This window comes from Cryptotermes secundus, unplaced genomic scaffold, assembly GCF_002891405.2.
Source record: "Cryptotermes secundus unplaced genomic scaffold, Csec_1.0 scaffold355, whole genome shotgun sequence".
In the NCBI taxonomy this organism is placed as follows: Eukaryota; Metazoa; Arthropoda; class Insecta; order Blattodea; family Kalotermitidae; genus Cryptotermes; species Cryptotermes secundus.
The window spans coordinates 1,916,858-1,932,018 of record NW_019737088.1 but is presented as its reverse complement, the minus strand read 5'-3'; the positions used below and the strand labels follow the sequence as shown (position 1 = coordinate 1,932,018).

The following is a 15,161-nucleotide window of genomic DNA, read 5'->3' as shown; positions in this document are numbered from 1 at the left end:
GGTGGAGACTCGAGGATTCCGTAAACATTAATAATACAGCCTGCGTTTGCCAGATTCCTTCAACCGAAACAGGGTCCACATCTGCTTAATTTCACCAAGGGCCCTTTGGGGTTGTTTGATTGGATGGATATTTTGTTCACGAAAATACTTGCACTTTAAATTTCTTCATTACACCTTCGATATAGTTTCTAAGAGCTTGTCAAATTTAAACACCATTAAACTAAATACAGAATTTTATTTAATGAATAGATCGGTCAAGTGCTGCTTTCTGGTTTATTTGACCTTTTAGAGTTATATTCCATACAGAGAATTGCACTGTCAGTTTGATTTCGGAACTACTTCATTGCGCGCCTGCAAATTTGTAGAAAAACTCTATAGTACTCCGCGGCTGTCTCAACCCACAACATTCAGTATCACAAGCAGGAAGCAAGTAATCGTGTGCGTTGTGAGACGACCTTCAGCTGTTTTAACCTGTGTCGATACCCGTTAGCTGGTATCCAGACGCCAAGAGAGCTCCAATGTAAGTGTGGGAATACTTGCACATTGAGATATGAGGCAGTGTATGAGCAGATATGCAGGCCTGCATAAAGAAATGAGAGTAGTTTTTTAAACCCGAACAATATATTGCATTATGCAGAAATTTCGGAGAAAAATTTAGTAAGAATTATCAATAATTATTTAGGTCTATCCAATTATTTAGGTGTACTGCCATGAATAACAATAATAATAAAATAATAATAATAACAACTCAAATCTTATGTATTACGTGGAAACTTAACAGGCCAAAGGCAAGTTGCCAAGTGAGAGAGAGTGAAGAAAAAGAAAAAAAAAAACACAAAAATAAAATGCAAAGCAAGACAATTAAATAATTGTAATATTACTAATTTATGGTATTTTAACGAGACTGTTATTAGCTCAGACTGTGTAGTGAGGTATGATAATATGATGAGTGAGTAATCAATTGGATCGAAAGAGTAGGGATGCAATTGTGACATAATTTGAAATACGATCCTGCAAACACCGTGGAAAACCTCGAAAATCCTTAGTCAAGATAACAAAATTACAAGCTGAGATTTGAAATGAAGACCTCCCTATTACGAGCAGTACTATCACCCACTAAAACGCTATATTCCGTAATAATTTAATTAAATACTTAATTTGTTAATGTACTTATTTAGCATTCCAAAGTCGATTATAAAGTAAGCACGAGCAACAAAGAAAACAAGAAACACGTAAACATAAACAGGAAAAAAATAACAAGACAAATTTTGCATTTAGACAATTGTAAATATGTAATAAGTACGATCATAACAACCAATATACCTTGAGAAATATGTGGGCATACATGCATTCATACTGGTCGCGCCATAGCTCAAGGGGTTAGTCGCTGGCTTCCCACCGAGGCGGCCGGGTTCGATCCCGGGTCTGGTCAAGTGGGATTTGTTGTGGACAAAGTGGCGCTGGAGATTTTCTCAAAATACTTATTTTTCCCCTGCCAATCTTCATTCCACCAACTGCTCCACAATCACCCTCACCTATCATCTGGGGCTGGTACAATAGACCAGAATTGGCCTCAGTACAAGGGACTTAGTCCCACCCCACTAGCAATAAGAAAAATAATACATTCATACTGAGTAAAATTAGTAGTGTAATAAATAAAAATATAAATTTAAAATTCGATTATGAAAAACTATTTTGATCGCAGTTAATTTCAATTTAAAATATGATTATGGAAAACAGTTTTCTCCAAATTATATCAATTTAAAATAATTATTGTGAAAATCTGTTCTGATCCCAAATATATCATTTAAAATATGATTATGAAAAATTGTTTTGATCCCAATTACTATGTCAATTTAAAATAGGATTACGAGAAACTGTTTTGATCCCAATTATGTCAACATTACTATTAGCAATATTGCAGCTTAAGCGTATCTAGCAGAAAGAAAATGTTTACTTGAAGAGCAGACATTGAACGTAGTCCTAGAAAACTCTCTGCTATACGGAGCAGGAACTCGAAGGTCAGCAGTACTGACGGTCGTAAAATAACCCACTAAGAGAAAACATAAAACTGCAAACTTCCAAATACCCCCTAGTCATTCACTTATCATTTTTGTTTGTAAATCGTCTGTAATTAAGGTAAAACAGGTTGAATAATTAACTCATAGATGCGTCACAACATATTATTGTACTTATGACATTAGATAACTTCGTGAAAGTATTTGAAATTTAAAACGGCGTTGCAGTCACCGTCATTGTCGTTTTTGTTGTATATTGTTTGATAAACGTAGGCAAATTAGCGTAATTTTTTCTTCATATATAGATATAGATTTACGTTTTCATTTTCATTTCATAATTTTTGTCCTCTACTGGGTCTTATTTGTAACATTTAAGTAAATTTGAGGAATCCGAAAACATTTTATTTCNTTAACACCACATATACACAGTTCCAAATCCCAGAAGACTGCTTTCTTCATAGTCACTGCCGTGAAAGCCTCAAATCTTACATTTTATTTCATGTCCGCAACTAATAGCGCCCAAAATTAGGGACCGATTTAATGGGTTGAATAGATAATTTATTACAGTAACCTCTTTGCGAATTCACAATACCATCACAACATCCAAAACTAGATGGATATGAATCTGAAGTTTCAAGAATCTCTTCGAAATAAGCATTCTTCATGAAAATGAAGATAGCATACAACAGAGATATTACTGTTTCTCGACACACCTATCTAGAGAATTCGTACTCCTGCAACCAGTGCATGTGCACTCATAGTGTCATCCTGCACCATTATGATCTTACTGTATTGAAAGATAACTCCCCTTAGCTTCAGGACGTGAGAGTTGGTGCGTTTGTGTGTGCATGGAGCACCCTTTGTTAAAGAGAAGTAGGTGACGTACGATATAATACAGCAGCTCTTTCCTTCCAGGTGCATCTGAGACTTTAGAACATCGAAACAAAATACTCTCCAGCCATGATTTTCTTTGTGATCTCCAACGTGTTTGCAGAATATTGAGACATGGAGAGAAACACGCTGTCTACACTGATGACATGGAAATTATTAACTAAAACGCCGAGAAGTGAATTCGAACTTATGTCACATCATCTCGAAAGTGAAATCTGTGTCGGCGACAACAGAGAAAATAAAAGTCCACTGCATGATGCAGTGCTGTACGGAGAGCCAGGAAATATACCTCAGTTAATAAAAAATGGGAGTAATGTGGAAATAAGAACAGGATTGAATAAAGAAACACCCATTCACTGTGCAGCGAAACTGGGAAAGCTAGAATGTCTGAAATGCTTAAGTAATTATGGCGGTAGTCTCACAACTAAAGATGGATCTGAAGAAGGAAACTCACCAATTCACTTGGCTGTTATACATGGTCACGAGGAAGTTACTCGATGGCTGATAGATAATGGAGTGTCTGTGGACACAGTAAATAAGAAGGGCATAACTCCACTAGTCTATGCTACGTGGTATGGATATACGAATTTGGTACAGATTATTGCGAAAAAAGGAGCCAATGTCAATTGTAGGACAAGCTGCTTCAACAATGCCACTCCTTTGCATTTAGCAGTAAGTTCGGACAAGCAAGACGTCGTCAGGACTTTATTGGAGTTTGGTGCTAGTCCAGAGCTTTTCTGCAGCTGTAATCAGACTCCTGTTCACTGGGCGACAGCATACGGAAATCTGCAGAGTTTGAAAATTATGGAGACCTATGGAGCCAAATTGTCAGTTCGGACGAATGACAATTGTGGATACCAACCAATTCATCTTGCTGCTGGAGGCGGTCATGTTACTCTGGTCGAATGGTTTCTTGACAACGGAATAGCAGTGGATTGCCCAAATAATTTCGGTTTCACACCTCTGCATCTGGCTGCTGTTAAGGGGCAGACGGAAACCGCAAATTTTCTTCTCAAAAGAGGAGCGCAGGTAAATTAGGTTACTCGAAGATTCCACATGTGCCATTCTGAGCCAGTTCTTTTTAGAAACACAACAAAAACTCCTAAAGAGATTTGTCTCTCAAGTAAACTGCAAAGTGCCGTTGACCCGTGCTTAATTAATTAAGAATCACGCCATAAAATTGTATGGGAAAATGTGGTATAATTCCACCCATTCTGAACCTAGGCACTAGATGAAGGTAAAGGATTAGCTTCTCGCCCCAAACAGTTTATTCCTGGAGAAATTGCCTCCAATAGTCATTGGGTAAGAAGGTTATTGGGCCCCAGAGTTTTCTTTAATGCTAGTTAGGTGGGACTAAGTCCCATGTACTGCGGCCACTTCTGGCCTATTGTACCAGCCCCAGATGATAGGTGAGGGTGATTGTGGAGCAATTGGTGGAATGAAGATTGGCAGGGGAACCGAAGTACTCGGAGAAAACCTGCCCCAGAGCCACTTTTTTTTCCTTGGCACTACATCCCCAGTGGGCCTAGGCCTACCTCCATGAACTTCTCCGTTCACTTCGGTTTTTCTACTTTCGGTAGGACTCCTTTGGCGGGTGATCAGCTCTCGCAAGGCCTGTACCTGTACACAAACACAGAAAAACGCACACACACAAACTAAATATCCACGCCCTGAGTGGGATTCGAAACCACGAACCCGGTTTCCAAACGAGCGAAAACAGTACATGCCTTAGACCGCTCGGCTACCGTGACCGGCCCAGAGCCACTTTGTCCACCAAAAATCCCACTTGACCAGACCCGGGATCGAACCCGGGCTGCCGCGGTGGGAAGCCAGCGACTAGAGCCCCAGAGTTGGTCTGGAACTTCTTCCCCTGCTGGGAACCTACTCGTAAAATCCCAGCCTATTGTAAGAAATAAGAGCGGGTCTGTGTAAGTTGTCAAGTTCTTGCTACAAAAGTGTAGGACTAACCCTTTTTTTAATTCGCTTAGCGAGGGGTAGAGTCAAACTGGGTCCACTCGGCACGGCGGCCACTGACTGGCCTATCGTAGGCCAGTGATTATGTGATTCTGATGATGGAGAATTGGGTGGAATGAAGATTGGCAAGGGAAACCGAAGTACTCGGAGAAAACCCGCCCCTACACCACTTTGTCCACCACAAATCCCACTTGACCAGACCCGGTATCGAGCCCTGGCCGCCGCGGTGGGAAGCCAGCGACTAACCGCTTGAGCTATGGCGCGGCCAAACTAACCCCTTACTTCATCCCTCAGACGCCCAAGTATATTACAAAGTACTTTTTCTGTGAAATAATATTGTAGTAATATATAAAGTCTTCCCTTGGAGTATAAGACCACTATTCCCATCCTTACAACACTAACAACAAAGAGGAATGCCGTCTTCTGGGATGTAGGCCGTGTATATATTTTGTTAACCGACGACTACAGGTGTCTACAGACACCTGCTCACGCTGGTTCATCGTTCGCGGATTTCTTACACCTTGAAAATGGAGGCGATACGTTCCTCCGAAATGTCGGTTAACAAAATATCTACACGGCGCCGCATCCCAGAACACGGCAGAATAGTGCCGTGAAAACCTCAAATCTTACTAACGACAAACTTATTATTTTATTATACACATATCTCAACGTTAGATATTTTGGAACGTCAGTGCTTTATCTAATCCACTATTTTAACTGACACTTCTTTTCTACATGGTACTCAAGTATATACATAAATACCAAATATTTTCAAATGTATTGTCAGGTATAACAGCGGCCATATTGCACATATCGCTTCCTCGTTACTGCTATTCGTCTAGATTTATCCACGTTTGCTTCTCTACCAAGTAGTCTCCTGCATTTAAAATGTCTGTACTCTCATCCATGATATGTGTACAGTGGCCGTCTTGTAGTGCACTCAATTTCACCTGTCACTTCACAACATGTTTCGGCAACATCAGGTGACCCAATTACGTCAATCTATTGCATTGCTTGCCCTCATACATTTTCACAACACCATTTAAAAAGTATTTAAAAAGTCCGTATTTGTCAATTATGATAAATTTACACTCGCTAAAACTTGTTAAGATAATTCATCTTATTTGTCTTAATTAAAACTTGCATGTGGTTCGTTCACTACGGGGTCGTTTTTCTTATTTTCTGTGTAAACCGCGTCTTGTGATATGTGTTTCCTTCTTAGCTGCGAGTGTTGTAATGTTGAATGTGTGTGTGTCTTCGTATTGATTGAGTTATCAAGACGGCCACTCTATACATATAATGGGTGAAAATCGGTGCAACAGGACGCTAAAATATAACATTATGAATAGTGGTCTGTATTCTGCTTTATTTTATTCATATTTTCATCCAACATTACTTACTTACTTACTTACTTACTTACTTACTTACTTACTTACTTACTTACTTATGGAACTGAGTCCTTCAAGAGGACAAGCCAAATCCGCAGGTTCATTACCGTGTTCACAAGAGCCCTCCACTGGTCCCTATCCTGAGTCAGATCAATCCAGTCCATACCTTCCCATCCTGTATCTCTAAGATTCATTTTAATATTGTCCACCCACCTACGCCTTGACCTTCTCAGTGGTCTCTTTCCTTCTGACTTCCACCAATAACCTATATGCATTCATCTTCTTCCCCATTCGTGCTACATGCCCTGCCCACCTCATCCTCCTTGATTTGATCATTCTAATTATACTTGGAGGAGTGTACAAGTTATTAAGCTTTTCTTCCAGCATACTGACTTAAATTTACTAATTTATTCTTCTAATAATATTGTGAAATTATATTCTGCGTACTTCTGTGGTCTCAGACACCACGTTTTTTTTAACATTCCCTTATAATTTATAACATATAGATATAGGATTTCTTTGCTTCATATTTTAGCTTTATAACATTTTTATTCATATGCTGAGGTTTATAATGCGTTCTTAAAAGTATAAATCATATGATAATAATCAGTTCACTTTATTCGGCTTTGCTTTAGCTTCAGAATTATGGAACATATTTCTGTAAAATTTTGGGGCACGGGGTAGCGTAGTTGATTGAGGCACTACGCTACAAGCCGGAAGATTGCGGGTTCGATTCCCGAAAAGATAATTGAATTTTTCAATTAACTTCATCTTTCAGCCTCACTATGACCCTGGAGTCGACTCGGCCTCTAGCAGAAATGAGTACTACGAATCTTCCTGGGGGGGTAAAGGGTGGCCGGCGCGTAAAGTTTGACCTCACCGCCAACTGCAGCCGATTTTCTAGACAATGTGAGAGCCTTGATGTCTATGGACCTCCATAGCCTATTAGAGGAATAGCTTTACCTTTACCCTTACTTCTGTCACATTCAGTATTGATGGTATTAACTGAAAGCTAAACCAGAATTGTGCAGTACAGAAAACACAGTTTTAATTAAAATCTATTACATATGTGAAATGATTTCGTACTACGAATATTTAAACTATTATATGGGAAATTCCTAAATCTAACTGATGTAATATCTATGATACTGTTAGCCTTGCAATGGTAAATTTTTGTGTTAAATCGATTAAAATAAAGGCAAATAAGTAAGAAAATTAGCAAGATCGCATTTGGAATATATATATACTCGAATGAAATTTGTTTCCTACATTTGATAGTATTTACTTTGAAACCAAATTCTTTTGCAGGTGAACATGTACATTAATTCAGAACACAGCACGTTTCTGCATGTAGCAGCTTCTAGCGGAAACCTTAGTATAATGCAGACGGTACTAGACTTGGGAGCGGATGTAGAGGCCCAAGACTGTTACAAATATACTCCTGCGCATTATGCAACGAAAAACGATCATGTACATTGCCTCAAACGGCTACGTAATTTTGAAGAAGATAAGAAGGTACGTAACGAAACAAATTCTTTTGAACCTTTGATCATCACAGCTGCGAAGTACGACTCGGAAGACGCTGCATTATGGTTGCTTGAATGTGGTGAATCCATAGAAGTCAGATGCAAAGATGGCATGACACCACTTCACCACGCAACAATCTGTGACAGTCGGAATGTGGCTTTCCTCTTAATACGTGAAGGTGCAGACGTTAATTCTAAAGATAACAATCTTCTGTCTCCACTCCATTACGCAGTCCTTAAAAAAAGTATTGATATAGGTATCCTTCTGTTAGCTTGGAAGGCAGATCTGCAAGCTGAGACCAAAGAATATTTTAATCCTCTCCACTTAGCAGCAAAGGGAGATGAACTAGATTTTCTAAAGATAATGCTATCTCACGGAGGAAGCATTCTAGCGCCAACCGCCAATAACAAATGTGACTATCCCATTCATATTGCAGCAAGTTACGGTAGTGATAATGTCTTGCAGTGGTTGATTGATAGTGGAATATCTGTAAACGTCACCAAGGCAGTAGGATGTACGCCATTACTAAACGTTGCCGGGCAGAGAATCTTATAATGGCAAAAATACTCCTGAAGAGAGGTGCTGATGTTAATATCAGGGTAACTGGAGACGACAGCAGGACATGCCTCCATGCAGCATGTCTTTGTGGAAGTGTCGAAATCATTAGACTTCTATTAGAAAATGGAGCAGATCCCGAGGCGTCTACTAGTACGGTCATGAGGACGCCTTTACACTGGGCAGCTCAAAAAGGTCATCTGGAGATAACAGAGATTCATGTCAAGTTCGGGGCAAACATTTCTGGTAGTGACAAATTCGGTTTCACGCCAAGACATGTAGCTGAGAAGAAATGTCATGATAAAATCGTGGATTTTCTTTGCTCCTATTAGCGTTATAAAACGTTAAAATCTGATGTTTAAAGGAAAACTCTGTGAACATAGTCTCTTAAAGAATGTTACCCCGAAACTAACCACCAATTTTGTTATTTCCAGATTACATTTTTAATTAGGCAATACAAATGTATTCGCGTGCCGATAAAAAATTCGATTTCATGTCTTGCACGCGAATCGTCTGGTGAAAACTTTATTATAAATACTGGAATATGTAGGTGATATGAGCGTCACTAAACTTTTCACAGAATTCTGCTTATAAAGTAATATATTTGAAGCAGTTTTTATAATATTATACTAAAAACTAATTATTTGTACAATATTTGCAAAGATTTTAATGTAATTACTCCTTTCTCAATCTCTAAAATCTTGTGAATAAAATGTCCCTTGTCCTGAATAAGCTTTTAATACAAAAAAAAAAATCTTGTGTTCTGCTCTAGTAGTAGTTGCTAAAAGACGAGTGTGAGCAGAAATAACTCTATATCCAATCTGTTAAACTTGTAATCGCGTGTGGATTTCCAGCGTGAAGCCTTCGATTTGCCAGATTAAGAATAAATTGAAGAAGCAAACATATGTCGCCCGCCGCCTCTCTGGCAAACTAAAGCTAAATATTTGTGTCATTTGAGCACTGTAGATTACATGAATCTTGCCACACATGCTTATGTAAAGACGCTGCATCTCTTACGCGATAAAATTAGGCGAGAAATAGGGTTAGAATTCAGTAAAGTTAACTCATTTACTTCAGGCGGGCACATACTAGTATTCTTAATGTTGAAAAGACAGTCTGGATCCTAGTAAGTAGGAGGGCGGTTATAGGTTTATATCCCATATCTAATGTTTGTTATCTATTAAACTCGCTATATTTTATATTGTTTAGTTTAACATTATTTTATAAACTTAGCAATCTACAATTGTTCCAGATTTCCAGCAAGCCAGTCACATGGAAAGGGTTAAAAATATGTTCGTGAATATAAAAATAATTTAATATAACTGTGTGTTTTCATTCATTCATCAGTAATCTGTCAGACGACAGGTCCACAGTCTCTTCCAAAACAGTTCCTCCACTTAATGCGATCTTCTGTTTTTGGAAAGAGACTATCCAGGAAAAGTGATAATGTGGTAGTTTTTCCATTTGCTTTCCACATCGCAGTACAGCAGCCGTTCAAACCACTCTGGTCACGCCTGTTGCTATACGAACTTGAACCATCTCGAGCATCATTTGCTCTGTGCTTCAAGTCGCTGCTGATGACGCTGCTTCCGGCATCAGTTTTTGGTGTCTCTCTTCGTCTGATGCCTACCCTTTGACCTGCCAGTAGCTACGCTACCGCTGGTATAGCTCTCAGGGTCCTTGGCATACTCAAACCCCCTCACCACGATAAGGTGGAGACACCAAAAAAAAATAATTTAATAATAACTGTGTGTGTGTGTGTGTGTTTTATATGATTTGTTTTAACATTAATACATAACTAAGCATCCATGATTGTGCCAGACTACACTCAGAATAAGAATATTTCTTACAAATTTAGTTTTTAATAAAAAGTATATTTACATATACCAATGCACTTTGCATTCATTATAAAACTATTGATAAATTTTCATTTTATGTGGTTGTCGTGCCGTTGCAAGTTTCTCGACTACTCCAACTCAGTGATCGGGAAATTGCAACCTTCGCATCGTCAGGAAACAATGACTCTGTATAAAACGAGGCCTCCTCGATTTCTCTACAACACCTATAAAAGTACAATTTGTAACCGCGCCATTGAAATCCTTTCCTCCCCCCTTTTTTCAGTAGCTAGTAGAGTTAATAATAGGAATTTATGAAGAAACAAAGGTTTAAGACACACAGTAAGAACAAGGAATCGACGATGAGCAGATAGACCAAATTTGCGCGGACAAGGACATCTGCTAGTCCTTGCGTCCAAGCATCTGGTGTTGTTTTCCAAAAGGGTAGAAAATTATACTTCAAGAAACCCCACTGAGTTTCTTTAGAAATTGAGAATTAGACTTACAGGGGCAAGCCACTTTGGGAATTCGAGAAGTGACAGTCCCTACCAGCCGTAAGTCAAAAGTGGGAGTGCCAGGAGATCATTAGCGACCCCTCATAAGTTGCATCGCTGTCAATTTCGCCGTTTCGTCTTTTAGGGCGAAATTCCCTTAAAATAATCTGGCATTGGCCAACTCCCCTTATTTTAATCAGCCTATCAGAGAAATTAGGAGGAGAGGAGAATAGGCAGATACAGCTCAGTTAGGACCTCTGGCTCGGCAGAGAGTTCAGTCTCAGAGTTTAGTACTCTATCAACTTTTGAACTTGGCGGAGGCAAACCCCGCATCACACGCGCTAAAAGATAATTCTAAGAAGTACAAAATTTTGCTCTCATAACGACTCATATTGAGATTTAACTTAATCATCAAGAGCGCGGCACCAAGGAATTTGGGGAGCTGATCGAGTGCATTTTTGTGTAAGTGTAACACCAGCTGCTTCTAAGCCAAAACTAAATCAGATTGTGAGCATTTACGCAGCCGAGTGCCTTTAAGAACAGCAATAAAGGGTTGTGGTGGTACAGTGAATTGTGTTAATTAGAGGTGCTTCACCCTCACTTGTCCGAGCCTGACCCGTATCCGACCTGAAGAGAGACTCGTCTCCACTGTCCATACAACCCCACCGTCAGCTTTCACATGCTCACTCCTTCCCCCCCACTTACTATGATCGTAAATAGACTCTATCTGTTTCCTGGCGCCCACACTATCAGATCAAATCATGAAATTCAACCCCCAATAATCTCGACGGAAGGAAGAAGCGGTGGAGCCAGAAGAAGCGGTGGAGCCGGGTAAAGCCAAAACCAGCTACGACCTAACAACTTCAGCAGTGGCAACACCAGGTAGGGCAGCGTCAAAGTGGTCATCGGAGCAGAAGGGCCGATCGCCATCGACTCCCGCTCCCTGCAATACTCTTCAGACGGAGCCGCAGGCGGAAGGTAGGAGGGACGGTTACAAAGAATTAAGTTGAGCCCAACGTAGGGGCTCTAAGAGGACAGTTATAAATTATATTTCCTCCCGAAATGTTGTTTCAAAATACACGTATAATCCTGTAACTTAACAGACTACTGCCAACCACGTTATCGTAAAAATATTTATATGTAATATAAATCTTACGTTAAAATACATATATTTATGGCTTTCAAAACCACTATCACTATTGAATTTAAATAGAGCGTGTATTTAATACCTCTACTGAATACCTGAATTTGGTTATGGTGAAGGCTTCTCTGGTTGTAGCGCAGAATTACGAGTATGAGTAATTTATGACTGAAATGAAAACAAAGTAAATATAATTTAAAATATAAGAAGATAAATACAACTATATTTATGTTCCCATTTCTGGTTTATAACTTAATGCTGCTGTATTCCTTTATAGATGGTTAATTTTACTCTTAATTCCTTATAAAACTGTGTTCACTGAACAACCTGAAGGCCAGTAATAATTTAAGATTGAGTAAGAGAAAGAAACGAATACATACAATACACACAAACCGAAGTTAAGAAAGGCAACTTGTATCATTAAAATAACAACGCTAGTTGTTACATTGCTGCAAACATGTTAAACATTATGCTGTGAGAAAATGTATACAATTATTTAAAACCTACCCCTGTAACAGGCCGTGAAGGCCCATAGTATTGTGAGGCGTCGAGGTTCCCACATTTTCTCTAGACAGTTGGATTATAGATAACGGTAATGTTGTCACCTTACTCGCCGGCCCCCCCCCACCAAGGATGATTCCTGGTACTAATTTCTGTTGGAGACTGAGTCGACCCCAGGGCCATGGTGCGGCTGGGAGGATTAGGTCAATTGAAAAATCCACCACATCGGGACTTATCAGTCTTAGGTTGTGGCCGCCCGTTACCACCAGAAAGTTTCCAGTTTCTCGTTTCTGTTAGAGGCTGAGTTGACCCCAGGGCCATAGTGTAGCTGGAAGAATTAGGTCAATTGAAAATCCAATGGTCTTATCGGGAATCTAACCCGCGATATTCCGGTTTGTAACATAGTGCCTCAACCAACTACGCTACCGCATGCCCCCTATATAATTATGCTGAATACAATTAATATTTTAATAATAAAGTATCCTCGTAAGTAAGGGGCACGCTGTAACGTAGTTGGTTGAGGCATTATGCTATAAGCCGAAAGGTCTCGGGTTTAATTCCCTATAAGATCATTGTATTTTCAATTTACCTAATCCTTCCTGTCACACTATGGTCCTGGGGTCAACTCAGCATCTAATAGAAACGAGTACCAGGATTCTTACTGGGGTCAATGGGCTGCCATACCGTAAAGCTAATAATCTCACGGCCATCTGTGAGGCAATTGTCCAGAAAACGTGAGCCTTGACGTCTCATAATCCTATGGACCTCCACGGCCTATTACAAGGATATCTTTAGCTTTGCCCATATAAGTACCATTACGGGAAGATATTTTGTTTGTAGATATCTCAACGTTCTTGCAAGCAATGTTAGAAGCTGAAATGCATTTAGCAGAAGGACACATTTTACCTGAAAGAGTAGAGATTGAACATAAAAAATCTCTGATACCCCGAGCGTTAGCTCGAACCTCAGCAGCTTTCAGAAGTGAGGAACAGAATTTAGAACCCAAGTATATTTGAATGAAGGCCTTTGAATCACGGTGACGCCTTCTATTTGGTAATGTATGTAATATGAAGTATTCTAAAGCATGACTGTAATAAACATGAGAAAAAACAAACTCCGTGACCTGTAGTCCTCAAGCGAACTATATCGACCGAGCGACCGCCGCTTGTCGGTGAAGTTAGTGCCAATTTTTGCGGATAGAGAGCGTCACGTAGTCAGCGCAGCGGATCCCCTCGGCCTTTAATCTCGGTTTTCTAGACCGGAGCCGCTATTTCCTTGAAGTTGTTTGAGACACGAGGAAATAAACTATTCAAATAAGGGCTGCAAATCGATGCCTTTAAAGATGATAAATCTAATAAATTTAATCTATATAAATAAATATCTAAATTTTCGTATTGTGGCATGTCGGGTGAAAGCTGGTTAACCGGAAGAGACGTCCGTTACCAGGTTACGACTCGGTAGACTCTACGTCAGCGTAGCAACGATTATTCTGGCAATAATAGAAGAACTGTCAGAAGCGGTGTTTTCTGTGCCGCTTGCACCCGTGGCTGCGTGACTGTGAAATATCACAATTGCAATAAAATATGTTTTTTGGTAGGTCCGTGAGGAGGCTAAACTGAGGAATCGAAACCAAGCTAGTCAGTCTTGAGAGAGTAGTGAGTCTGCAGTTATCAGTTGGGAGACAGACCCATCGGAGGTAGTCGTAGGCGGTCGCTCTGGTGGAGGTGTGGAAGGTGGAGGTTCCCCAGTTGATGTAAGATGTTGCGTAGTAACACCGAGTTAGTTGTGAGCGTTGTGAGAAAGTCGCGGACCAGTAAGGAAGTAAATACTGAAGCTGAGGAATCTGCGGTGTTTGAAGCTGTTTCCAGACAACCGATGAAGAAATTGCAGACTGAGAAGATTTAGTGCTTGCTGTAGCGAATTAGCGATAGCTCCGTAGTTACTTGTACTTACGATCTGTAAGTGTTCAGTAATTCCGATTAGCAGTTCAAACCTCATCTATAGTCACTCGATCACGTGACAGTATCATAGAAATTAATTTAAGAACTAACGTGTTATAATATTTGCTTACCTCGTATGGTTGTTTTCGAATAATCTTACACTTCCACCGGTTGGAGCAGACTATCAGCTTCCAAAATCGATTCTATCGACAAATGAATGTATACAATTTTGTGCGAAAATTTTTATTCTAAGTTCTTTTACTGTATAGGTCTACTTTGAGTCATGTTATCGGTACAGATCATTGCATACACAAAGAAGTAATATTCATTATATTTACTGTACAAAAACTGGTAATATTAAAGCCTGAACCCCCATAATCTATGCAAGAGAAAATAAAGGACATACTACGGAGGATGCAACAGTAGGTTAAGGTGCCGTTTGGGATTTCTGTTGCCCAATAATGTAATGTATTGCCGATGAACATGTTTTTCTTTGTAAATAATGAAGGATGTTTCATAGAAAAAAAAAGTTAAATATTGTGGCGTATTGGCTCTATGCAGGAACTGTTGAGCCACAGAGGCCTCGGGGCATGCGCGCAACGTGAGAGTTGCGGATTGTATCGGCGCGTTGCTAGGCGACAACTCTGTGAAGGCTTGGATGGCGCAACAGAAAGTGAGAGTGACGTCACATACCTCCACTCATCCCGTTGCTGAGTGACGCTTGGTAAACACGCCTGACAACAATACCTGATATCTGTTTCCAAGCAGAAATTCGTTTTCTATGTGATCCGTGCTGAGCCTCTATAAGGAGCAGCGAACACTATTCAGTATGAGTTGTTGAGTTGTATCGAGTGAACAGAATCAAGATATGAAGTGATTACAGCATTAGAAGTAATT

General features: G+C 39.8%; 1 protein-coding gene across 1 annotated transcript; it reads left to right on the top strand.

Moving 5' to 3' along the window:
- Positions 1 to 378: 378 nt before the first annotated feature.
- On the top strand, positions 379 to 8,449 carry LOC111870058 (putative ankyrin repeat protein RF_0381). Its single transcript, XM_023862020.2, has 3 exons — positions 379 to 520; positions 2,934 to 3,938; positions 7,580 to 8,449. The coding sequence occupies exons 2-3, from the start codon at positions 3,024 to 3,026 to the stop codon at positions 8,351 to 8,353; spliced, it is 1,689 nt and encodes a 562-aa protein (XP_023717788.1). The 5' UTR covers positions 379 to 520; positions 2,934 to 3,023; the 3' UTR covers positions 8,354 to 8,449.
- The last annotated feature ends 6,712 nt before the right edge of the window (positions 8,450 to 15,161 follow it).

Coding starts and splice junctions, on each gene's coding strand:
- LOC111870058 (XM_023862020.2), top strand. CDS start 3,024: ATGGAGAGAAACACGCTGTCTACACTGATGACATGGAAATTATTAACT. Junction 3,939..7,579: donor TTCTCAAAAGAGGAGCGCAG/GTAAATTAGGTT, acceptor ATTCTTTTGCAG/GTGAACATGTACATTAATTC.